This window comes from Urocampus carinirostris, chromosome 8 (genome assembly GCF_059441175.1).
Source record: "Urocampus carinirostris isolate Australia breed hairy pipefish chromosome 8, RoL_Ucar_1.0, whole genome shotgun sequence".
NCBI lineage: Eukaryota > Metazoa > Chordata > Actinopteri > Syngnathiformes > Syngnathidae > Urocampus > Urocampus carinirostris.
The window spans coordinates 11,282,976-11,308,788 of NC_142356.1; the positions used below are offsets into that span (position 1 = coordinate 11,282,976).

The 25,813-nt window shown below is 40.9% G+C and overlaps 1 protein-coding gene across 2 annotated transcripts in view; it reads left to right on the plus strand.

Annotated features, from left to right (window-relative positions):
• LOC148360707 (potassium voltage-gated channel subfamily KQT member 5-like) overlaps positions 1-25,813 on the plus strand; it is a 181,324-nt gene that overhangs the window by 147,655 nt on the left and 7,856 nt on the right. The window contains exons 8-14 of one of the 2 annotated variants that reach the window (XM_088341605.1): positions 1,950-2,044; positions 5,617-5,643; positions 9,156-9,379; positions 11,981-12,089; positions 12,828-12,959; positions 16,064-16,171; positions 21,930-22,056. In XM_088341605.1, coding sequence (XP_088197731.1) covers positions 1,950-2,044; positions 5,617-5,643; positions 9,156-9,379; positions 11,981-12,089; positions 12,828-12,959; positions 16,064-16,171; positions 21,930-22,056 — 822 coding nt within the window. The remainder of the gene's footprint in view (positions 1-1,949; positions 2,045-5,616; positions 5,644-9,155; positions 9,380-11,980; positions 12,090-12,827; positions 12,960-16,063; positions 16,172-21,929; positions 22,057-25,813) is intronic. The other variant, XM_088341606.1, reaches the window with a different exon arrangement.

A 25,813-nucleotide genomic window follows, 5' to 3' on the forward strand; every position in this document is an offset into this window, starting at 1 on the left:
TGTTTTTAGAGTCTATAGTTGTATGTGTGTGAGAATATAGTAGTATGTGTGTGAGAATATAGTAGTATGTGTGTGAGAATATAGTAGTGTGCGTTTGTGAGTATAGTGTGAGAGAGTATAATAATACGTGAGCGGGTCTAATAGTGTTTTAAGAGTCTATCGTAGTATGTGTGGGAGAGTATAGTAGTATGTGTGTGAAAGCATAGTGGTGTGGGTTTGAGAGTATAGTGTGAGAGAGTATAATAATACGTGAGCGGGTCTAATAGTGTTTTGAGAGTCTATAGTAGTGTGTGTGTGAAAGCATAGTATTGTGCGTTTGAGAGTATCGAGTAAGAGAGTATGATAACGCGTATGGGAAAGTATATCAGTATTTTAGCATGGGTATGACTGTGTTTGTATAAGAGTATAGTTGTGCATGTGTGAGAGTATGATTTTATATGTGAGATCAAGTATGATTTTCTTCTCAAACTGCCTCTCATAAGTCACCGTGTCCATTCACATGTTGTAGTAGGCTGTGTGGCATTATTACACCACACTCCAGAGAGAGAAAACGACAAACCTAAATGCCACATGGTGGCGCTATAGGAGCTATAGCTGCTCTTCCTCAGGAATATACCGTAAATTCCGGACTATAAGCCGCTACTTTTTTCCCAAACTTTCAACCCTGCGGCTTATTCAGTGATGCGGCCAATTTATGTCATTTTTCTAACGGCCACCAGCGACGCTCGAGTACAAAAGGTAAGATTGAGACTGGTGGAATATATGCGCCGAAGAAGACTGCAACTTCTTGGCTTGTGCATAAATTAAATTAGCGTAAACATACCCTCATCATTCAAAAAGCAAAAAGAAAGGCACATGACGCAGCACATGAGGAAGATGAGGACGGTTTACCGTGATTTTTACAAGTACGGTATGTTTTTTTTACCAGACCCGTTTACTGTGTTGCGAGCGTGTTGCGAGCGTGTTTTGGAATAAGGGAGCGTGGGACGACGTCTATATGACAAAGTTTCTTTCCAACACTGAGGAAGACGACTTTGATGGCTTCAGTTCTAAGGAGGAAGATCAGGACGGTTTACCGTGATTTTTACAAGTACGGTATGTTTTTTTTAACTGACCGGCTCACTGTGCTGCGAGCGTGTTGCTAGCATGTTGCTACCATTAACTGCCCTGTCACAGGCACCGTTTGGGATGAAAGTTATATTATTATTATTAAAGCTTTGAAAACTCTCTCGCTGTACCGTCTTTCTTTGTAAATATGTGTAACTATGTATAATATGTATTTGCAACTGTATATTTTTGTAATGTATTTATTTTAGAGACTTATTCTGATATGTTTTGCACGGGCGAATGAAAAAGAAGGGGCGGAACAAACGCGGGGTGACGAGAACTGGGGTAAAGGTGAGACCTGATTGTGGACGCGGCGGACAATAGTGGATATATATTTTGGCCTTTGGAAATATACACTTTTTTCCTTGGATTACTTTCAACGGGACCCGGACTCTTCAGGTCTGCATCAAACCTTAAGTACCGGTATCATTTTCCGTTAATTTTGCCAGCTGTGATTTTTGGATTGTGTACTTTAATAAAGGACATTTAGTTTCAATCGCGGGACTTAAAGTCGGGTTTGGGTTAATTTTGTGTTTTTGTTACATTTTTTAATGTGGGCGCATGCGGCTTATATACAGGTGCGGCATGTGTAAGTACAAAATCGGTTTTCCTCTTAAAATGTGGTGTGAGCGGCTTATAATCAGGTGCGCTCTATAGTCCGGAATTTACGGTATCCATGACTGACCTATGCTACAAACCAAAATGTGTGACACCCCTCTGTTAGTATTTCCACTAATTATCTTTTGATTTTTGTTCTCAATATTAATGGCTTTCCTTCCTGTCCTTTTCACTTTTTCTATTCCTTCTTTTCTCCTTATTGGTTTTGTGTGTTCTGCTGGCAGTGTGTTTGGCGTAGTTATGCAGCTGATGAGCACTCGGTTTCCATCGCTACCTGGAAGCCTCACTTGAAAGCTCTGCATACCTGCAGCCCCACCAAGTAGGTACAACTATGGCCATTATCACCTGTGTTTTCTCAATGCTCTTTTTCTGTATTTGTAAAAATGAATGACCCTAAAGATCTCATCTCATCCCATCAGCTGCACCGCTTATCCTCAGTAGGGTCGCGGGGATGCTGGAGCCCATCCCAGCAATCGTCGGGCAGTGGGCAGGGGACACCTTGGACTGGTTGCCAGCCAATCGCAGGGCACACGGGAACAGACAACTCACTCGCTCAGTCACACCTAGGGACAATTTGGACCGGCCAATTCACCTGAAATGCATGTTTTTGGAATGTGGGAGGAAACAGGATCACCTACTGAAAATTCTGGACTATAAGCTTCTACTTTTTGCCACACTGCAGCTTTAAATACGTGGCACCACTGAGGAAAATGGCGAGCTGCTCTTTTCCAAAACGCAGGTGCTCTAAATACAAAAGATTTATGAATTTTGGTAAAACGTTTCATAAATACATAAAATTAGCAGCAGGGTTGGGTAGGGTTACTTTAACTGGATTACTTTCAATTACCTTTGGATTACTCCAATACCAAACATAGTAATAAAAGACAAAAATAACTAAATAAGAATAAAATTATGACTCACAACACAGGGTAAGCTTTCTCTCCTGGCTTTTATTAGCATATTTGGTATTGGAGTAATCCAAAAGTAATTGAAAGTAATCCAGTTAAAGTAACCCTACCCAACCCTGACTATAGGCTACTGCTTTTTGCTACACTGCAGCTTTAAATACGTGGCACCACTGAGGAAAATGGCGAGCTGCTCTTTTCCACAACGCATGTGCTCTAAATACAAGAGATTTATGACGTCCTTCGAGAGGAATTAGTCGATGTTTTTTGCCAAAACTTTTCATAAATACATAACATTAGCAGCAGGGTTGGGTAGGGTTACTTTAACTGGATTACTTTCAATTACTTTTGGATTACTCCAATACCAAATATGCTAATAAAAGACAAAAGAAACTAAATATGAATAAAACTATGACTCAAAACACGTGGTAAGCTTTCTCTCCTGGCTTTGATCTCTTCTCTTCTTTGAACTAACATAAAATGCGACAGAAACAAAATGAAAATAAATCCAAACAGCTTGCCAACATCATTTTTGCCGTTCCAGGTATTCAGTTACTCCCCGAGCCTGCACAAAATTTAGTCATTTTATTCATATTTAGTTTTTTTTTGTCTTTTATGAGCATATTTGGTATTGGAGTCATCCAAAAGTAATCGAAAGTAATCCAGTTAAAGTAACCCTACCCAACCTTGTACGTTACATATGGATTGAAAAGCAGCAAAAGTTATCCATCAAAAACACTTTTCAATCCGTATTATTGGCGTCAATGTCAAGTCGCTGAAGTTCCTTTAATCCTCTAGGAACGATAACAAGCCAATGCAATTTGGTCGATTACCATGGCGATGATCGATTTCAACAACATAAAATGGCATGTCCGTGTTGCAATCTGCCATATATATATATATATATATATATATATATATATATATATATATATATATATATATATATATATACCGGAGCCATATCCCCCTAGTGCAGGGGTGTCAAACTCATTTTAACTCGGGGGCCACACGATAGAACAAACATGTCGGGGGCCGGACGAGAAAATTAAAGAGAAAGAAAAAGAGAGATAAAGAAATAAGAGAAAGAGGGAGGGAAAAGGAGAGAGGGCGATAGCGTGAGAAACAAAAGATAAAACGTCGTGAGAGAGGTGGAAAAGAAAGGGAGAGGATGGAAGAAATCCAGAGAAATATAGACAGAAGGAGAGAAAAGATAAAAGAAAGTGCCATGGGTATGAAGAGAGAAAGGTGAAGGGAGAAAAGGAAAAAAGGAAGTGAGAGCAAAAGAGGTATTTGTTTAAGCCTTCCTTCCAAAAAAGCTAAGAAACACTGCTTTACACCTTATTTATTATTTTCGCGTTCATGCTAAAAGACAAACGTTAGCGCTTGCTAGTTTCTTGATTTGATCTTGTAGCGCACATGTGTCAAACAGGCGGCCCGTGGGCCAGATCAGGCCCGCCAAGGGATTGAATCCGGCCCGCGGGACAACACTCAAAGAAGCGCAAGAGATAAACAATAGCAGGTTGAAATATGTCAACTTGATGTTGCCAAAGCCAGTTGCCTCTCACAAAGACAATGTACTTGTATTTATTTCTCTCTCTCTCTCTCTCTCCCTCTCTCTCAGTGTCTCTCTCTCTCTCTTTCTTTTCCACCCCTTTTCTCCCACTCTGTCTCTGTCTTTTTCACTCTCCGTGTCTCTCTTTTTCCATTTGTTGCTCTTTGTCTCTTTCACTCTCTGTGTCTTTTAACCTCTTTTGCTCTAACTTCCTTTTGTCCTTTTCTCTCTTTTCTCTTTCTCTCTTCCTACCCTTGGCGCTTTCTTTTCTCTTTTCTCTCCTTCTGTCTTTCTATTTCTCTTTGGATTTCATTCTTCCTTCAGGTTGAAATATGTCAACTTGATGTTGACAAAGCCAGGTTCATCTCACAAAGACACCGTACTTGTATTTATTTCTCTCTCTCTCTCTCTCTCTCTCTTTCTCTCTCTCTCTCTCTCTCTCTCTCTCTCTCTCTCTCTCTCTCTCTCTCTCTCTCTTTTCCGCCCCTTTTCTCCCACTCTCTGTCTCTTTCTCTCTCTGTGTCTTTTTAACTTCTTTTGCTCTAACTTCTTTTTTTCCTTTTCTCTCTTTTCTCTTTCTCTCTTCCTACCCTTCGCACTTTCTTTTCTCTTGTCTCTCCTTCTGTCTTTCTATTTCTCTTTGGATTTCATTCTTCCTTCAGGTTGAAATATGTCAACTTGATGTTGACAAAGCCAGGTTCATCTCACAAAGACACCGTACATGTATTTATTTCTCTCTCTCTCTCTCTCTCTCTCTCTCTCTCTCTCTCTCTCTCTCTCTCTCTCTCTCTCTCTCTCTCTCTCTCTCTCTCTCTCTCTCTCTCTCTCTCTCTCTCTCTCTCTCTTTTCCACCCTTTTTCTCCCATTCTCTGTCTCTTTCTCTCTCTGTGTCTTTTTAACTTCTTTTGCTCTAACTTCTTTTTTTCCTTTTCTCTTTCTCTCTTCCTACCCTTCGCGCTTTCCTTTCTCTTTTCTCTCCTTCTGTCTTTTTATTTCTCTTTGGATTTCTGTCTTCCTCTCCCTTTCTTTTCCCCCTCTCTCACGACTTTTTATCTTTTGTTTCTCACGCTCTCTCCCTCTCTCTTTTTTTATGTCTTTGTTCTGCCCTCTCTCCTTTTCCCTCCTTCTTTCTCTTATTTCTTTATCTCTCTTGTTCTTTCTCTTTAATCTATTAGTCCGGCCCCCGACAGAATGTTTGTTCTATCGTGTGGCCCCCGAGTTAAAATGAGTTTGACACCCCTGTTGTAGCGCGATGGCGCGAGCCCACCTCAAAGACACTTGCGAGCACAAGTGATTGGATGAAAGCTTAAGCGACTCCGCCATGCTTGTTCTGGTTGCGCAAGAATGACTCATATGTTTGTAGCCTGATGCTTATAATCATTTCTAACACAATTTTTGTCCCTTTTGTCCGCTATCATCTGACAACTGCAGAAAAGAACAAGGAGAACCAACCACAAGGTTTGTGATGTAAAAAAGTCATTCTATTGTTGTCCTTCAGGAATGAATTAGTATCTGCAAAAAAAAGAAAAAACGTGCCGTGGATGTGCTTATTCAGCTCAGCCTTTTTGCTTTGAGGCAAATATTTTTCATGACAACTGAGTTTCAAACGAAAAATCCGTGAGAGACCGTTTGAGAAGTAAATCATACTTGATCTCACGTTTAATGTCATACTCTCACCAGGGTTGGGGAGGGTTACTTTAACTGGATTACTTTCAATTACCGTATTTTCCGCACTATAGGGCGCACCGGGTCATAAGGCGCACCCCCAAAAAATTGTTTTTGGTCCTATATTTTCCATACATAAGGCGCACCGGATTATAAGGCGCTATAATGGGAACGTCGGCAAAACAGTCAGATAGTTCAGTCAAACTTATTACCCCCTTAGCATTCCCAAAGCTTGCAAAGACGCAAATACGTGTCGAGAACACGTGCGGATGCGGTGTCCGTACGATGTCACTCAAATGCATCGTTCCGAATATCATTCGGAAGGTTAAAGTCTTGGGATTCAAGAAATGCCAAACATTTCTTAGTTTCCATTTTATTTTTTGCTGGCAACTGTGAAGACAGCAAAGTAAGAATTTTATTGTGCAGGGAAACGGGGTTCTTTACTGTGCATATGACAATCAACACTTTGAATTGAATTTAGCTTAAAAATAGACTCATCACAGAAACATCAAGATCGTTCTAAAACAAGATACCGGGAAAATATAAAGCCGCATAGCTCACCGAAGTTCTCTTGCAGCCATCACGTTCAATAATGATACGTAACCATGGTCTTCTTACAACCGTGAGTGTCGTAAATCCAGGAGAGTCAAATATTTACAAATACAGAATAGTAAAAAATGTTTTCTCTATGCCGTAGTGCAACCCAACGTGTATTTCACATTCATCTTTTTCGGCCAATTGCAGGCTTTGTTTCGCCCCTTTAGCCTATGCGAGCCTGTAAATGATAAAAGGTATCCCCCCCCTTTACCTCCGAATAACTTTAGCCAATAGTGATCGATTCAACTGATGATTGACACATCTTTTTCGGCCAATTGCAGGCTTTGTTTCGCCCTTTTAGCCTATGCGAGCCTGTAAATGATACAAAGGATCCGCCCCCTTTACCTCCGAATAACTTTAGCCAATAGTGACTGATTTAAATGATGATTGACACATTGGTTAGGAAATGAAACGCCGGTATATAAATCCCAGCATACACCGCGGACTACTTCGCCTTCGGAGGAAAATCTAGTCTGCGGCTGCTTGCCTTAGTTGCAAGACTTTGCAACTTAATATCGATCCATATATAAGGCGCACTGTATTATAAGGCGCATGGTCAGCTTTTGAAAAAAATAAAGGCTTTTAGGTGAGCCTCATAGTGCGGAAAATACGGTACTTTTGGATTATTCCAATACCAAATATGCTAATAAAAGAAAAAAGAAACTAAATATGACTAAAATGATGACTCATAACACGTGGTAAGCTTTCTCTCCTGGCTTTGATCTCTTTGATCTCCGGCAAAACTAACATAAAATGCGACAGAAACAAAATGAAAATAAATGCCGTTCCATGTATTCCGTTCCTCCCCAAGCCTGCACAAAATGTAGTCATTTTACTCATATTTAGTTTCTTTTGTCTTTTATTAGCATATTTGGTATTGGAGTAATCCAAAAGTAATTGAAAGTAATCCAGTTAAAGTAACCCTACCCAACCCTGACTCTCACACATAGGCAACTATACTCTCATACAGACACAGTCATACCCGTGCACAAATACTACTATCCATGCTTTAATACTCTCAAACACACTAACATATTTCTCACATACAACTATACTCTCATCTACCCGATACCATGCTCTCTCACACTCTGTAATACAGTGGCTTGCGAAACTATTTGCCCCCCTTGAACATTTCAGACTTCAAACATCAAGAAATAAAACTGTAATTCCTTGTGAAGAATCATCAATAAGTGGGAAATAATCATTAAGTGGAACACACTTTATTGAATATTGTTTTAACAAATAAAAAACGAAAAAGTGGATGTGCAAAATGATTCAGCCCCTTTACTTCCAGTGCAGCAAACTGTCCAGAAGTTCAGTGAGAATCTCTGAATGATTCAATGTTGATCTAAATGACTAACGATGATAAATGGAATCTGCCTGTGTGTAATCAAATACAGCGGTTCTCGACCAAAATCCATTCCAGAACCCTGTTCGAAAACCGATTTGTTTGATTACCGAAATCATTTTTCCCATTAAGAATAATGTAAATCGTTTTAATCCGTTCCAACACCCTGAATATTTACCTTGAATGTTTAACGTAAACATAAAGCTAACCCAGGTTAATCGTACGTCCGCGTTATCGTAATCTTCCGTACGAAAGATTACGCTAACATAAACGTGTGAAAATTAAAAAATCAGGTCGTTTACAAGTCATTTATATACAAGTGGTGAGCGGTTCAACACCCTCAATGTTGGGCTCCGTTCCAACACCCTGAATGTTTACCTGAATGTTCAACGTAAACATAATGCTAACCCGGGCTAATCGTACGTTCGCGTTATCGTAATCTTCCGTATGAAAGATTACACCGGTACGCCACTCAGCATCGCACCCTAGCATACGCACTCACGCATTACCGGCGTTCGAACTCCGATTTTTTGACTGAACAGCGAAGCAGGAATTTCTCGAAATTTTTGGTCGGACTCCGATTTGTTCGAACTGAGAGGCGTTCGAAAACCGAGGTTCCACTGTATATGTATAAATGCACCTGCACTGTGATAGTCTCGAAAGTCTCTTTAAAGCGTAGAGAGCATCATGAAGAACGAGGAACACACCAGGCAGGTCCGAGATACTGTTGTGGAGAAGTTTTAAGCTGGATTTTATTAACTCAATGGGTCTGAATAATTCAGCCGTTCCCAACAGATTCTCACAACACACTTGAGTCTGTTGGGCATATTCGCCCACCATTAGAACTAACTCACCACCAGGTGGTGATCAGTTGACATCTCCACTTCTCTTTTCACCCGAGTGTCCATAACATGCGTCCGCAGGTTCGATGAAAGGACTACAAAGTCCCTATCCTTCAAACGGTTAGAACAACATTTAATTTTTCGTTGGGTACGTTTTGGATTGGGATTTTAGGCATAATTTACCGGAATGTTGAGGGGTTAAACTATAAACTTTTTAGAAGAGAGCGTTTCTACAGTACTGCAGTTGACTTCTAGTCGATGAAGCCATGCGGCATATAGAGGGATGGACACTTATGGGTCTGGATCAATTTTCAATGCATGTTGTTCTTTCCCAGTTAAATTCTGCCTTACCAGATTAAACAGTTTCAGATAAAGAATGACACTTCACTTTAACTGTTCCAAAAAAAGAAACGTCAGCAATTAAAAAATATCTGGCTGGCCGAGTTAGTAAGACCTATTGTCATTGTCAGTGACTCCTTTCTTTTCAGTGTCACGATTAAACATCTTTTAATTTCCAGCCAGAAACTCAGCTTCAAGGAGCGGGTGAGAATGGCTAGTCCGAGAGGTCAGAGCATCAAGAATCGGCAAACATCGTCGGTGCATGATCGCCGTTCTCCGGTGGTTGAGGCTGGTATGGAAGGCACCAGCCCAGCCAAGGTACAGAAGAGCTGGAGTTTCAACGACCGCACACGTTTCAGGCCTTCACTGCGCCTTAAAAGTCAGTCTCGCTCTACTACTGACGGTGAGTATCGGTTATGATCACTTTTCGACAATTTACCATCGCCATTTATACCGTAAATTCCAGACTATAGAGCGCACCTGATTATAAGCCGCACCCACCACATTTTAAGAGGAAAACCGATTTTGTTCATACACAAGCCGCACCTGTATATAAGCCGCATGCGCCCACATTTAAACATGTAACACAGACACAAAATTAACCCAAACCCGACTGCAAGTCCCGCGATTGAAACTAAATGTCCTTCATTAAAGTCCACGGTCCAAAAATCACAGCCGGCAAAATGAACGGAAAATGATACCGGTACTTAAGGTTTGATGCAGACCTGTCTGGGTGCCGTTGAAAGTAATCCAAGGAAAAAAGTGTATATTTCCAAAGGTGAGGGTGGGAAAAATATAGCAGATGAACACATTTACTCACGCAACTCCTTTTTCTTTAACCAACTTTTTACCCCCTCTTCGTTCCTTGTTTGTCCCTCACCTTTAGCGGTCCACACTTAAACTCGGCACCCTGCATTTGTTCTGCCCCTCATTTTTCGTTCAGCCGTGCAAAACATATCAGAATAAGTGTCTAAAATAAATACATTACACAAATATACAGTTGCAAATACATATTATACATGGGTTACATATTTACAAAGAAAGACGGTACATCGAGAGAGTTTTCAAAGCTTTAATAATAATAATATAGCTTTCATCCCAAACGGTGCCTGTGACAGGGCAGTTAATGGTAGCAACACTCGAGCGCTGCTGACGGCCATTAGAAAAATGACATAAATTGGCCGCATCACTGAATAAGCCGCAGGGTTGAAAGTTAGGGAAAAAAGTAGCGGCTTATAGTCCGGAATTTACGGTAATTTTCACATTTCTAGGCATAATGTAAGTACATAAGATAAAGAAGTTAGTGATCTCGAACAGAGCTGGGTAACCCGGTCCTCAAAGGCCGCATGCCCTACATGTTTGAGGAGGTTTCTCTTCTTAAACTCCGCTAGTTTAAATCATCAGCTCATTAGCAAGACGGCCATGGTGAAACTTAAAAATCATGCAGACATGCAGCCCCCATAGACCCGGTTTGCTCACTCTGCATTGGAATTTCAAGACCTGGACTTTGGAAAAAAATGTGAAGGTCTAGACCTTGGTGTCACAAAGACTTTTGGTGGTCCCAGACCAGACTAAAACTTCAGGAGGTGGATGCAAGAGTAAGACCAGGATATGTTGAGATTGAGACCCAGAAAAGACCAAGACACTGGCTTAGAGGTGAACAACCTGGTCCTCAAGGGCCGCATGTTCTGCCTATTTTTGAGGATGTCTCTTCTTCAACTCAAGCAATACTAATTATGGGCTCCTTGGTAAGCTGGCAGAATCGTGTTAACCATCCTGGTGATTAGAAATACCTAAATTGGACCAGAGATCTCCAAAATCATGCAGGACAGACGGCCCTTGAGGACCTGGTTTGCCCGCCTCTGTGTTAGATGGTCGATACCAAGACTTTTGGAAAGTATCTTGAAGGTTTAGACTTGAGTATCACAAGAACTTTTGTTGGTACAAGCCTGAGACTTTTGGAGGTTGATGCAAGCACAAATCGAGGACATTTAAAGGTTGAGACCCAGAAAAGTTAGCAAGCTGGCAGAACGTTATTACAATCGTGGTGATTCAAAACACCTGAAGTGAAGAAGAGAAACCTTCAACATTCAGGACATGCGTGATGCGTCATAGGTGATTTAATCCGGCAGCACATAAAGTTCTTGCATGTAAAAAAATAAGTTATGTTCTATGGAAAGTTATGCCCTCTCCAGCTACTAGAGGGCAGTGTTGAGCTTGTGGGGTGGTGAGTTGGTTCAGGTGTAATACTGCATTCACTCAACTCAAACAAAATAAACCAATTAACACATTCAATGCCAACATAAAAATATGTTTTTTCTTATTACTTGTGAATAAATGTGTTGAGTTTAAAAAAGTTCCCTTGTTATCCATGATTATAATATGTAGGGAAAGTAACTAATTTAGGCCGAGTAATAAAACCAAAAAAAAAACAAAGCCTAAAATTTGGAGTTGACATTCTTTTGCTCATGTGCGGTCCTTTCTCAAGGTTTCCTCAATTACCCCATGTTGAGGTTTTTGAGTTTTTCCTTGCCCTCATGTAGGTTTTAGATCAGGGGATGGTGTAATAAATGTCTGGAGCTTGCTATAGTATGTGGTCTTTGCAGTCCTTTGAGACTTCTTGTGATTAAGGGCGATACAAATAATCATGACTTGACTTGACTGATACAGCCCACCTCAGTAGAGCATGTCTGTATCCGGCCCCAGAGCCAAACTGGGTTTGAAATCCTGTCCTTAACATACCGTGAAGTGTAATGATGCTGCATGATCAAATGTAATCCTCAAAGTCATTTTTATTTGTATAGCCCTTAATCACAAAGAGTCTCAAAGGGCTTCACAGGTTATTACACAGACTATTTTTTCAGACTATTGTGACACCATCCCCTGATCTGGAACCAACATGAGGGCAAGGAAAAACTCAAAAACCTCAACATGAGGAAAATGAAGATTCATACAATTTACATATGAATGCAGGTTTATTTTCCTTGCCTTTTTGTTCATACAGCAGAATCTAACATTGCTGGAGACGATCCTTTCGACGAGAAGGGCTGTCACTGCGAGATCTCAGTAGAGGACTTGCTGCCTTCCGTCAAGTCTGCCGTTCGAGCAATTAGGTGAGCCAAATCCACAGGGTTAATGTTTTTATTTGTTTTCTAAATGATCAATCCATGTTTTTTTGTATTATTAAAAATCGTAGCAACAGCCTCCATGTTTTCAGTGAACTTAACTAATAAAAGAGCATCCATCCATCCCTTACCTTTCGCTTATCCAGGTTTGGGTCGTGGGGGCAGCAGCTTTAACAGGGAAGCCCAGACCTTCCTATCCCTAGCCACTTTTTACAGCTTATCTGACGGGGTCCTGAGGCGTTCCTGAGGCTGGAGACAAAGTCTCTCCAGCGTGTCCTGGGTCGTCCTCGGGGCCTCCTGCTGGTGGGACATGCCCACCCAGAATACTTCCCAGGAGAGGCGTCCAGGAGGCATCCTTATCAGATGCCTGAGCCACCTCAACTGGCTCCTCTCAATGCGGCGTAGCAGTGGCTCTACAGAGTCTCTCCCAGATTACTGAGCTTCTCACCTTATCTCTAAGGGAGAGCCCACCCACCTTTCAAGGGAACTCATTTCAGCCACTTGTATCCGGGATCGTGTTCTTTCGGTCATAACCCACAGTCCATGACCATAGGTGAGGGTAGGAACGTAGATCGACTGGTAAATCGAGAGCTTTGCCTTTCGGCTCAGCTCCAATGAAGTTCAATACTTTCTTTCACGTGACCAACAAAGACAGGTCTTGTTCAAATGGCTGATAAGCAGTGAATGTTTCTTCGTCTGACATCAAAACCCTTTCTCTGTCCTCAGAATAATGAAGTTCCACGTTGCAAAGAAGAAGTTCAAGGAGACCCTGCGTCCTTATGATGTGAAGGATGTGATTGAACAGTACTCTGCGGGTCATTTGGACATGTTGTGTCGCATCAAGAGCCTTCAAACCAGGTAGGGCATAGGCTACATTGCATGTTCACAATCTTCGTTCTTTTAACAGGAAAATCTCATCTCATCTCATTAGCCGTAGCGCTAATCCCAGCCATCTCCGGGCAGTGGGCAGGGGACACCCTGAACTGGTTGCCAGCCAATCGCAGGGCACACAGGGACAGACAACTCGCTCGCTCATTCACACCTAGGGACAATTTGGACTGGCCGATTCACCTGAAATGTATGTCTTTGGAATGTGGGAGGAAACCGGAGTGCCCGGAGGAAAACCCACACAAGCACGGGGAGAACATACAAACTCCGCACAGGAAGTCTGGAGCTGGATTTGAACCCATGACATGAACTGTGCCGCACAAGCGCTACCCACTGCGCCGCCGTGCTGCATTAACAGGAAAATAAACATTCAAATTAAATTGATTTATTTCATGAAATAACATTAAAGTAGCGAAAAACTACAAAGTCTAAAGCCAAACCAAACCTTACCACATACCAGCAGGTGGCACTGTTGTATAGTTTCCTGTCCTGCAATGACATTTATACAGAAACTATACAACATATTTCAGCAGGAATTTCAATAAAACAAAAGTTATTATTACACCCGTTACATACACCCCCCCTGAAATTCAGCTAAATATGGGAGTGCTTCACTAAAACACACCAAAAAAAAAATCGTGTGCAGTATTACAAGGAACAAATTAAAGTGATGTCGTTTCTAAATATATTATAAATAAATATATCTATATATATATATTTATATATATTTTTTTTTGTCTCATTAGCTGCATCGCTTATCCTCAGTAGGGTCGCGGGGGTGCTGGAGCCCATCCCAGCAATTATCGGACAGTGGGCAGGGGACACCCTGAACTGGTTGCCAGCCAATCGCAGGGCACACAGGGACAGATAACTCGCTCTCTTATTCACACCTAGGGACAATTTGGACCGGCCAATTCACCTGAAATGCATGTTTTTTGAATGTGGGAGGGAACCGGAGTGCCCGGAGGAAACCCACGCAATCACGGGGAGAACATACAAACTCCGCACTGGAAGTCTGGAGCTGGATTTGAACCCACGCAGGAGGTTCCCATGACATGAACTGTGCCGCACATGCGCTAACCACTGCGCCGCCGTGCTGCCCATTTTTTTTTTGTGTAAAACGAAAATAAATGAAAGAATCATGTATTAGACTTAAGTGGCTATTTTATCAAAAGAGGCCTAAGTTTACTTTAACGAGATCTAAAATGGTGCGTTTTGGTTACTTTAGGTCTCCATTGATTGTATTCGTCCTTTTGCTTTTTAGCACTCATTTTCGGTTGTACTACTCAATACAGTGACATCTAGTGCTCAAATATTACTCTGTGTATTTTAAAAATTGGCATGTTTGGTGAGGGGGCAGGATCCAGACCAAAAAAAATGTCAATGCAAAATATTTAGCTTCTTTTTTTAGTCTACCCTATAAAGTATCATCACAACTGCTAAGGAATATTTTTCTAATCACAATAAACTTATTCACACCCAAAAAATGATTTTTACGTTTGGCATTGAATGTGTTAAAATGTTTTTTATCTTAACAGTTCAGTTAATGCAGCTTTACAACAAACCAACTCACCGTAAAAATCACAAACCTAAACAAACCCAATTGGGAGCTAGGAATAGAAATAGGATTGCCTCAATAATCTCATCTCATCTCATCAGCTGTACCGCTTATCCTTATTAGGGTCGCGGGGGGGGGGGCTGGAGCCCATCCCAGCCATCTCTGGGCAGTGGGCAGGGGACACCCTGAACTGGTTGCCAGCCAATCGCAGGGCACAATAAATAATAAATGAAAAAAAATAATAAATACAAATTAAGTGTTTTAGCAGTGAAGAGGCAGATTAAACTACAAGGCAGGCCTACTGAAGTTGAGAAAAGAACTGCCCTCTAGTGGCGGGGAGGAGCATTTTTTTTTAATTTATTTTAAAAAAATCATAACTTTTGATACAAATGAGCTAGAAACTTGCTTTTTTACGTACTCAAACATTTCCCGATGTGAGATTTAATAATCCAATGCGAGAGCCGTATGCTTGACATGCCAGCTTTAAGACATGTTTAAATAGACTGATTATTGAACGAAATTGAAAGAAACAGAAGGTCTGGTCCCTCTGTTTTAGTCTAGATCAGGGGTGTCAAACATGCGGCCCGGGGACCAGATCAGGCCCGCTAAGGGATTGAATCCGGCCTGCGAGACAACGCTCAGAGAAGCGCAACAGAAAAACGAGCTGCAGGTCCGAATATGTCCAATTGATGTTGCCAAAGCCATGTGCCTCTCACAAAGACGGCACCTGTGAAGGGTAGCAAAACGCTACTAGCAACACGCTCGCAACACAGTAAACGGCTCTATTAAAAAAACATACCCAGTTGTGGGTCATTGTGCTTTTCTTTTTCTCTCTCTCTCACTCTCTTTCTCTCTCTCTCGCTCTTTTCCTCCCTTTTTCTCTCACTCTCTGTGTCTCTCTCTCTTTCACTTTCTGTGTCTCTTTCTCTTTCTTTGTTTCTCTTTTTCTCTTTCTCTCACTGTGTCTTTTTACCTTCTTTTGCTCTCTCTTCCATTTTTCCTTTTCTCTCTTTCGCTCTCTCCTGCTTTCCCCCTTCTCTCCTTCTCCCATTCTCTCTTTATCTCCTTCTCTTTTCTCTTCTTCCCTCTTTCTCTCTTTCTATTTCTCTTTGGATATCATTCTTTCTCTCTCTTTCTTTTCCCCTCTCTCACTATTTGTCTTGATATCTTTTTTGTTTCTCACACTCTCTTCTCTCTCTCTCTTTCTCCCTTTCTCTCCCACCTTCTCTCTTTTTCTCTCCTTCGCTTTGTCTTATTTCTTTCTCTCTTTTTCTTTCTCTCTAATATACTAGTCCCGCCCCCGAGAGAATGTTTGTTCTATCGTGTGGCCCCCGAGGTAAAATGAGTTTGACACCCCTGGTCTAGATTTTGCACAAAATGTTCCAGAGTATGAAACCCATGAAAACAACTGCAATTACATGTCTCCACGTAATTGTGCATGTATGCATGCTTGCATCTGCTTCCATCCTTCATGCACGTGTGTTTGTGTATTTGTGGTCACTTTGCTCCCTCACAGGCTGGACATGATTGTAGGCCCCCAGCCCCTCAGCAGCCGGGCCAAGACATTTTCCTCCCCTTCCCTGCCTCTCTATTACAACCAGGGCAGAAAGAACTCCACCCAAGGGTCAGAGTGCCCATATACATCCAAAGGGTTCAGTTCATTTTCATTTGTTTTGTCCGCCATACCATGCTCAGATATTGGAAAACATAGGCTAGGTTCATACTGCAAAGCTAAATACCCGATTAAGCTTTTTTTCCAACTAAATGCGACGTGGATGAGGACTTCATCTCCTGTGTGAATGCCACAAGTGGTTCGCAAGGGCAGAAGAAGACACGTGACGCCGCTTGCAATGCGCTCATGTTTGCAGAAGTACTCATGGATGTTAACAGCGAAGATAGCTGGGATTGGACCTGTTATGACTCAGCATTGTACAACCCAAAGTATATGTTTCTTGGGAAAAAACATTGTGAAAAACCGACAGAATGTTATTTGGTTATTTATTTCAGAGAAAAAGTGTTACTAAAAAACAACAAATGTTTACTTTTAGACTCTTCTGCAACTTTTCTGTTAGAAAGTGACCGCGGCCCCTCACCAGACAAGTATAAAGTTATGTGGCCCTCATAGGAGAAAAGTTTGGGAACCCTATGTTTATTGTTACATCAGTGATGTATCCACTGACTGAGGATACAGCTTATCCTCAGTCAGTGGTGCTGGAGCCCATCCTAGCTATATTCAGGCAGTGGGCAGAGAACACCCTGAACTGGTTGCCAGCCAGTTGCAAGACACACAGAGACGAACAACTCACTCGCATTTGACCAGCCAATTAACATGGAATGCATGTTTTTAGTATGTGGGAGGAAACCGGAGTGCCCGGAGGAAACCCACATAAGCACGGGGGGGACATGCTAACTCCGCACAGGAAGGCAGGTAGCTGGATTTCAACCGATGACCTCAGATGTGTGCCGCGAACGCGCTACCCCTACCCGTGTCGCCCTCCCCAAATATTGATCAGATTCAAAACCTCACTTAGAAAACATTGAATTCCCTCCGTGTAGTGTGATTTTAATGTAAATATTGGTAACTTCCACTAGAGGATACTATTGCTTTATCATCGAGCACCACAGTTGTTGACAGCAGTGACGTCGAGCAACATGTCAAGAGCCTAGATGTATGCGATGCGATGAGTTACAAAATACACAAGAGCTCACCTTCCATGAATATGTGAAGCTCTGTGTTTTCGTCCGCCGTGGTTGTTGATTTTTCTGCTTCCTCTAGCCCCGTTGAACGCAGAATAGCGACGTCAGCTGCCTATCGATGGCGTGCAGGTCACAAGCATCAAAATGCTTCTCGACCGTTAACACTGAAGTCACATTCCAAAAGATCAGATACGTATCGGATCTATGTGTAATGTCAGATCAAACATCAAACATTCCGGTTGTATCCACCAACTCTGTTTGTCCCTCACCCCCCTCATCATCATTGGCCTGGTTCTGGTGTGAAAATAGCAGATAAATGCCGTACAGTCGGACTTTAACAGATGTGATACAGGTCGCTTTCGTGCAAAAAAATCAGATTTCCCTGCAGTGTGAACCTAGCCTGACTTTTTCGATCTCCACTAGAGATGCACGATAAATATTGAGCCACACAAAATTTGACATTACAGTTATCGGCCCAACTACAAAAACAATAGATCATTGGTCACTTGGAGCCACACTATAATATCCAATCAGCTGACAATACCTGTTCCAAGTATTTAAAAGTTCCAAGTATTTATGTTCCTTATAATAATATTTGGATTTTTTTCAAGTAGAATGGAGTAGCATAACTTGTTGATGTCTACTCTCTACCTCTCCTTCATGTGTTCAGCACTGTATGAGCTTCTAACTTTAGTGAATACAGTGAGATTTGTTTATTTTTGTTGTATGTTTTTTTTTGTCGCACGCCTGCATGTGTGTTTATGCTTAATTTACTGCTTAACATGCAGTGTAATTGTTAAAACAAATAATGACATGTAAAAATAAAACATTACATAACAATAACATTAATTTTTTAAACATGTTATTTAAATAAAATATATATACAGTGAGCAAAATAAGTATTTGAACACCCTGCTATTTTTCCCACTTAGAAATAATGGAGGGGTCTGCAATTTTCAGCGTAGGTGCATGTCCACTGTGAGAGATAAACTAAAAAGAAAAATCCAGAAATCACCATGCATGATTTTTTAAACGATTTATTTGTGTGATATAGCTGCAAATAAGTATTTGAACGCCTATGTATCATCCATAATTCTGACCCTGAAAGAGCTGTTAATCCGCCCATTAGAAGTCCACCTGCACTCCATGTATTCTCCTGAATTAGATGCACTTGTTTGAGGTGGTTAGCTGCATAAAGACACCAGTCCACCCCATACAATCAGCTTGAAACATGGCGAAAACCAAAGAGCTGTCCAAAGACACCAGAGCCTGGAAAGGGCTATGGAGCAATTGCCAAGCAGCTTGGTGAAAAAAGGTCCACTGTTGGAGTGATCATTAGAAAATGGAAGAAGCTGAACATGACGGTCAATCTCAACGGTCAATGCAAGATATCACCTTGTGGGGTCTCAATGATTCTAAAAAACAGAGGAGACATGGGAGAAAGTTTTGTGGTCAGATGAGACCAAAATAGAACTTTTTGGTCATAATTCCACTAAGCGTATTTGGAGGAAGAAGAATAAAGAATACAATCCGAAGAACACCATCCCGACTGTGAGGGTGGTAGCATCATGCTTTGGGGGTGCTTTTCTGCACATGGGAGTGCACTGCATTAAAGAGAGGATGACTGGGGCCGTGTATTGTGAGATATTGGGGAACAAACCTCCTTCGCTCAGTCAGAGCATTGAAGATGGGTCGTGGCTGCGTCTTCCAACACAACAACGATCCGTGGCACACAGCCGGGAAAACCAAGGAGTTGCTCCATAAGAAGCACATCAAGGTTCTTGCATGGTCCAGCCAATCTCCAGACCTGAACCTAATCGAAAATCTTTGGAGGGAGCTCAAACTCCGCGTTTTGCAGTGGCAGCCCAAAAATCTGAATGATCTTGAGAAGATCTGTGTGGAAGAGTGGAAAATCCCTCCTGCAGTGTGTGCAAACCTGGTGAAAGACTACAGGAAACGTTTGACCTCTGTATTAGCAAACAAAGGCTATCGTACCAAACATTAACATTCACTTTCTCGGGTGTTCAAATACTTATTTGTAGCTATATCACACAAATAAATCGTCCAAAAATCATGCATTGTGATTTCTGGATTTTTCTTTTTAGTTTATCTCTCTCACAGTGGACATGCACCTATGATGAAATTTCAGACACCTCCATGATTTCCAAATGGGAGAAATAGCAAACTAGCAGGGTGTTCAAATACTTATTTTCTTCACTGTATGTTGGCTATGGGTCTCTAGAAGCAGGATGTTATTGCTATCAATAGGGAGAAAAAATATTTATTGTGCATCCCTAATCCCAGCCTTTGCTCAGGTCCTATAGCAGGGGTCTCCAACGTGATAATAGTTCACCAGTTCTGGGTGCTTTTCTAGTGAAATAATGATTAACGTAAATTCCGGACTATAGAGCGCACCTGATTATAAGCCGCACCCACCACATTTCGGGAGGAAAACCGATTTTGTACATACATAAGCCGCACCTGTATATTAGCCGCATGCGCCCACATTGAAAAAACGCACTTCAAACACGAAATTAAGCAATACCCGATAAAGTCCCAAAAAAACAGCCGGCAAATTGAACGTAAAATGATACCGGTATTTAAGATTTAATGCAGACCTGCAGAGTCCGGATGCCCGTTGAAAGTAATCCAAGGAAAAAAGAGTATATTTCCAAAGGTAAGGGTGGGAAAAATATATATCCACTCTTGTCGGCCGCGTCCACAAACACGTCTCACCTTTACTCCACTTCTCGTCAGCCCGCGTTTGCCCCGCCCCTTCTTTCTCATTTGCTCGTGCAAAACATATCAGAATAAGTTTCTAAAATAAATACATTACAAAAATATACAGTTGCAAATACATATTATACATGGTTACACGTGTTTACAAAGAAAGACGGTACACCGAGAGAGTTTTCAAAGCTTTAATAATAATGTTATAACTTTCATCCCAAACCGTGCCTGTGAAGGGTAGCAAAACGCTACTAGCAACACGCTCTCAACACAGTAAACAGCTCTGTTAAAAAAACATTGTACTGTGTCGTCTTCCTTCAGTATGGGAAAGAGACTTTGTCATATAGACGTCGTCCCGCGCTCCCTCATTCAAAATTATGCTAGCATCACGCTTGCAAAGTAAAGTTTACGCACGGTAGCTCTGTTTCCTTCTATATCGGACTGCTCGATTGCGTTTAACTTGAAAGTTGCGTCATGTGCCATTTTTTTGCTATTTGCATGATGAGGATATGTCTACGCTAATTTAAGTCGTGCACAAGCCAAGAAGTTGCAGTCTAAATCTTACCTTTTGTACTCGAGCGCCGCTGGCGGCCGTTAGAAAAATTACATAAATTGGCCGCATCACTGAATAAGCCGCAGGGTTGAAAGTTTGGGAAAAAAAGTAGCAGCTTATAGTCTGGAATTTACGGTATATTTCCCTGTGGTTGATCGAGTACATTTAACCCCTACTTCCAATTGTTAACCTGGTAATAACAAAGTAAGAACACAGTAATAACATGATAAGTTGTTGTTTTAAAAATGCCTCTGAAACTGGGTGTTGGGCTAACTAGTAACAAAAAGTAGCTATCACCTTCAAAAAGGTTGGAGACCCCTGTCCTAAAATGTGTTGCCCTCGGCTCCCATTTACTGCTCATACAATGACGTTGTCATCTTGTAATTGTGTACATCTGTTTTTGTGCTTGAGATAAAATCAATTGTTTTGTTCCTGATTACATTTTAACTGATAGAGACCACTTGCAAACGACCTGCTCAGGACAATACTGCTACTTTGTGGTGGTGATATAACTTCTACAGAGTATCCTAGGCTCTCTTGCAATAAGAATCAGAAATAAGAAATGCTCGTCTCCATCATAGGACAGTGGAACCTCGGTTCTCGACCATAATCCGTTCCAGAACCCTGTTCGAAAACCGATTTGTTCGATCACCGAAATCATTTTTCCCATTAAAAATAATGTAAATCATTTTAATCCGTTCCAACACCCTGAATGTTTACCTTGAATGTTTAACGTAAACATAAAGCTAATCCGGGCTAATCGTACGTTCGCGTTATCGTAATCTTCAGTACGAAAGATTACGCTAACATAAACGTGTACAAATTTTAAAAAAAGGATAAAGAAAAGAATTATGCATAGGATTTCTTACCTTTGTGGTGGTCAGCAGAAGGCGCAGGCAAGATCAGACACTCGCACACCTCCTTCATATTTTGCTATTATTTCTTTCTTAAATGCAATAGTTGTACGCACTACTCTTCTTTTTTCACTTGTAGCAACTCTGCTGCTTGCACTGACTTTCTTTTGAGGCATAATTAGGGGCTAAAACACTTGGTACACCTATATCAAAAGCGAAAGCAAAACGAAGCACGTCCGCACACGATAACAGTCGGTCACGAAAAGAGCCATCTACACCCGTACGCCGCTCAGCATCGCACCCTAGCGTACCCACTCACGCATTACCGGCGTTCGAACTCCGATTTTTTGACCGAACAGCAAAGCAAGAATTTCTCAAAATTTCTGGTCGGACTCCGATTTGTTCGAATTGAGAGGCGTTCCAAAACCGAGGTTCCACTGTACTACTAATGCAACACAGTTCTTGTTCAGCAAGAGAGATTTCACATCGATTTATTTGAGGCTATCTGAATAATAATGTATGGTTTCATGGTGTGGTGTGATATTCAGGGTGGACCAAATCCTTGGGAAAGGACAAATCCCCCTGGACAAGAAGATTCGTGACAAGTTGTTGTCTGAAGGAGACTTGCTGGAGGACATGAGCATGTTGGGACGCGTGTGTAAAGTGGAACGCCAGGTATCTGTTTTATTGTTTTGTATTAACTTTAAAGAAGATTTGCATTAAAATGTTTATAAGAGTCGGGCAACTCAAAAGACATGTGAACTGATAAAATAAGTACCGTATTTTACGGACAATTAGGCCCACCCAAAAACCCAAAATTGAGCAGAAATTTGAAGGATTATTGCTGACGATTGTATAAGAAAAGTGGCAACGGGGATTAAACTGAAAAGCAATGGTAAGAGTACCAAATTGTATTCACTTGGCTGCTCGGGACATGGATGGTTACTCACAATTGTATAACAATGACTGCAGCAGGAACAAAAGCGACATCACGGCAGGGAAAGCACTGGATCCTATCCAATAGACCACTACACATTAAGTCTTATTTCTTTATCACACATTTTAGTCAGGGTACCAGATGCAGACGCTCCCCTACTAACGACCATTTGACTTACGAAAAACTGTAGATACGATCATTTTTTTCTGGATGTCCAAAAATATCTGAACATTGCTGTAGGTTAGATTTTGTATTGTGTGCAACTTTTTCCGAGATCAGGACAGTACTGTAGTGCTTCTTTCTGCCACTACCAGCGTGTAGCGCTGTGAGAGGTCACCCAGCATCCACCCCGAAGAAGAAATCCACTTCCTCTTCCTAGTTCGTGTGTAAACATTATATATTGTAGGTCCAGTCGCTAAGAACTTTGACATTTTTTATTGTTTATTATCTCGTGCATCCATTCAATATGGTTGGTGTAAAGTGTAAAGAAGAGGCAAGCCATTTCTTTTGAAATGAAAGTGGAATAAGAAAGCTTGATGCGGTTGAGAAAAGCCATTTTTTACCACTGAGGAGGACCTCTTGAAGCGCATCTTCCAAAAGTAAGTTAAACATAACTTCATTCATCTTTATAGAGCATATTATTTCATAAAGTGTTATTTTTTTCATACAAAAACAATACAGGTTACTTATACAAGCCTCAAACATACTTATGTAAACCTTAAACATACAAAATATAGCACTGAAGCAACCTACAAATAAATTCAACTTACAAACAATCGTCCGAAACCTCGTTCATAAGTAGGGCAGCGTCTGTATTTTGAAGTAGAGAGAATATTTGTTTCACTTTTACTTTTTCTCAGCTCCAACTAAGCATTTAAAAATGTTTTGAATACATGCGACCAGTCTTGTATTTATAAATTTCAGTCGAATTACTTCCCATCATGCCTTTCTATTCATTAAGGTCCGAATCTCGTTCGCTTCATAAAGATTTTGCGAATCCGCGATACAAAACTGCATATTTCAGGACAAGTTTAATGTCTTGACAATATTCTTGCAACAATAACATTAACAATGATGTTGTTTACGTTAGCTATTTGCACTACTGCATATTGCACTACTACGATCCCCTGTAAGTGAACACCCAATGTAAATATCTTCTGCTTTTACATGCCCACACTTTTTTGCGTAAATATTTTGTGTTTATATATATCCAAATTTGTTTTATCTTTTATAATCTTTTATCTGTACATCAAAATGTGTAACTGGAGTGTCACGTCCAATTTCGTTGTCACAATATGTTCAGCCATTTTGTAACAATGATAATAAAAGTATATTTTATTCTATTCTATTAAATTTGGTACTGTGACTATGACTGTGATGCCTGTGTAACACAGAGTTGGGTAGGGTTACTTTAACTGGATTACTTTCAATTACTTTTGGATTACTCCAATACCAAATATGCTAATAAAAGACAAAAGAATCTCAATAGGAATAAAATGATGACTCACAACACGTGGTAAGCTTTGTCTCCTGGCTTTGATCTCTTTGATCTCCGGCAAAACGAACATAAAATGCGACAGAAACAAAATGAAAATAAATCCAAACAGCTAGCCAACATCATTCTTGCCGTTCCATGTATTCCGTCACTCCCCAAGCCTGCACAAAATTTGGTCATTTTATTCATATTTAGTTTCTTTTGTCTTTTATTAGCATATTTGGTATTGGAGTAATCCAAAAGTAATTGAAAGTAATCCAGTTAAAGTAACCCTACCCTACCCTGCATGTGTGATCTAATACAATCTGGCACACTCAAATCAGTGATATACTGTGTATTGAATGACCATCAAATGCACTAAAACAGTACTTATATATGGATTGTGCAACCCCTGATTTGAATTACATGCTCTTTATAGTTCTCTGCGCTTAATATCGATAAAATTGATAAAAGACCGTATTTTTGGGGGGTGCGCCTTATAGTGCAGAAAATACTGTATTTTCTTGTCACTTTAACATAATTAATAATAACTAAAACAGCTCACTACAAACAGTTTTGAAGGTTTTGTAGTTCTAGCCTCCTAATCAGGCGAGTTGATGAGTGCAGTTGAATCCTACTTATGATGACTCCCATTAATCAGCCACGGTTTTGTCCAAATGATGTTGGATAGGGTTACTTTAACTTGATTACTTTCAATTACTTTTGGATTACTCCAATATCAAATATGCTAATAATAGACAAAAAAAACTAAATATGAATAAAATGACTAAATTTTGTGCAGGCTTGGGGAGGAACGGAATACATGGAACAGCAAAAATGATGTTGGCAAGCTGTTTGGATTTATTTTCATTTGGTTTCTGTCACATTTTATGTTAGTTTTGCCGGAGATCAAAGAGATCAAAGCCAGGAGTGTCACGGGACCGGACCAGATCGGAGGCAGGAAGGGAGAACTCATTCGCGTTGACGATCAGATAATTTTATTAAGGAAATAAAAGTCGTCCAACACTCAGGGAAAAAACAAAACAAAAACAGGCTTACACTCAGAACGGGCAAGTACAGGTTTCCTCCGAATCAAACAAAACAGGACAGAGCAAAACAGAACAGACTAATGCAGAACAGAAAATGCAATGAACCAGCAACCGGCAAAACCCACAACCCGCCCTTAAAAAGCACACACGCAGATTAGATGATCTACTACAGCCGATTCCCAGGGGGCGGGGCCAGCCGGTCACCACGGCGACCATGCTGGACATGACAAGGAGAGAAAGCTTACCACGTGTTGTGAGTCATCATTTTATTCATATTTAGTTTCTTTTGTCTTTTATTAGGATATTTGGTATTGGAGTAATCCAAAAGTAATTGAAAGTAATCAAGTTAAAGTAACCCTACCCAACCCTGGTCTTAAGTTGTTTTTAAAAGGGAAGGTTGGTGAAAAATGTTCCAAGACCTTGTAAAGGCATGTTTTGGGGTCGCTAAAATTGGATAACATTAAATGACATACAAAAACTGGGTGTCCTGAACCCATCCCAATTTGAGATGCTTATTGTTGGACCAAACCATGTCTAAAAGAGCCTAAGATTCCACATGCAGTGCTCGGTTGCTCCGTTCAAATCCATTATCGACCTCTCAGCATATTTCTTATTTGGTTTAGTGTTAAAATGATTAGTTGGCATGCTAAATTGTTCTTTTTTATTGTAACAAATTGAGGAAATACCATCCTAACACCAACTATTTGTCATGAACCAGAACAGGATCAAGACCCAAACGCGTGACGTTATTCACACAAGGGAAATGGGGTGTCATGCACGTTAGGCAGCAGTCTGGCGTGAAATGATGGGAAGCCAGAGGCCGACAAGATCGATACCAATTGCCCGAGTTGATATCGGATGGATGGGGTCGATACCGGACAGGACAGGACAGACAGGATAGATAATGAAACAGGATATTGAAAATAAACAGGACAAACTAGACGGGAATGAAAACTGGTGAAATGAATAAAG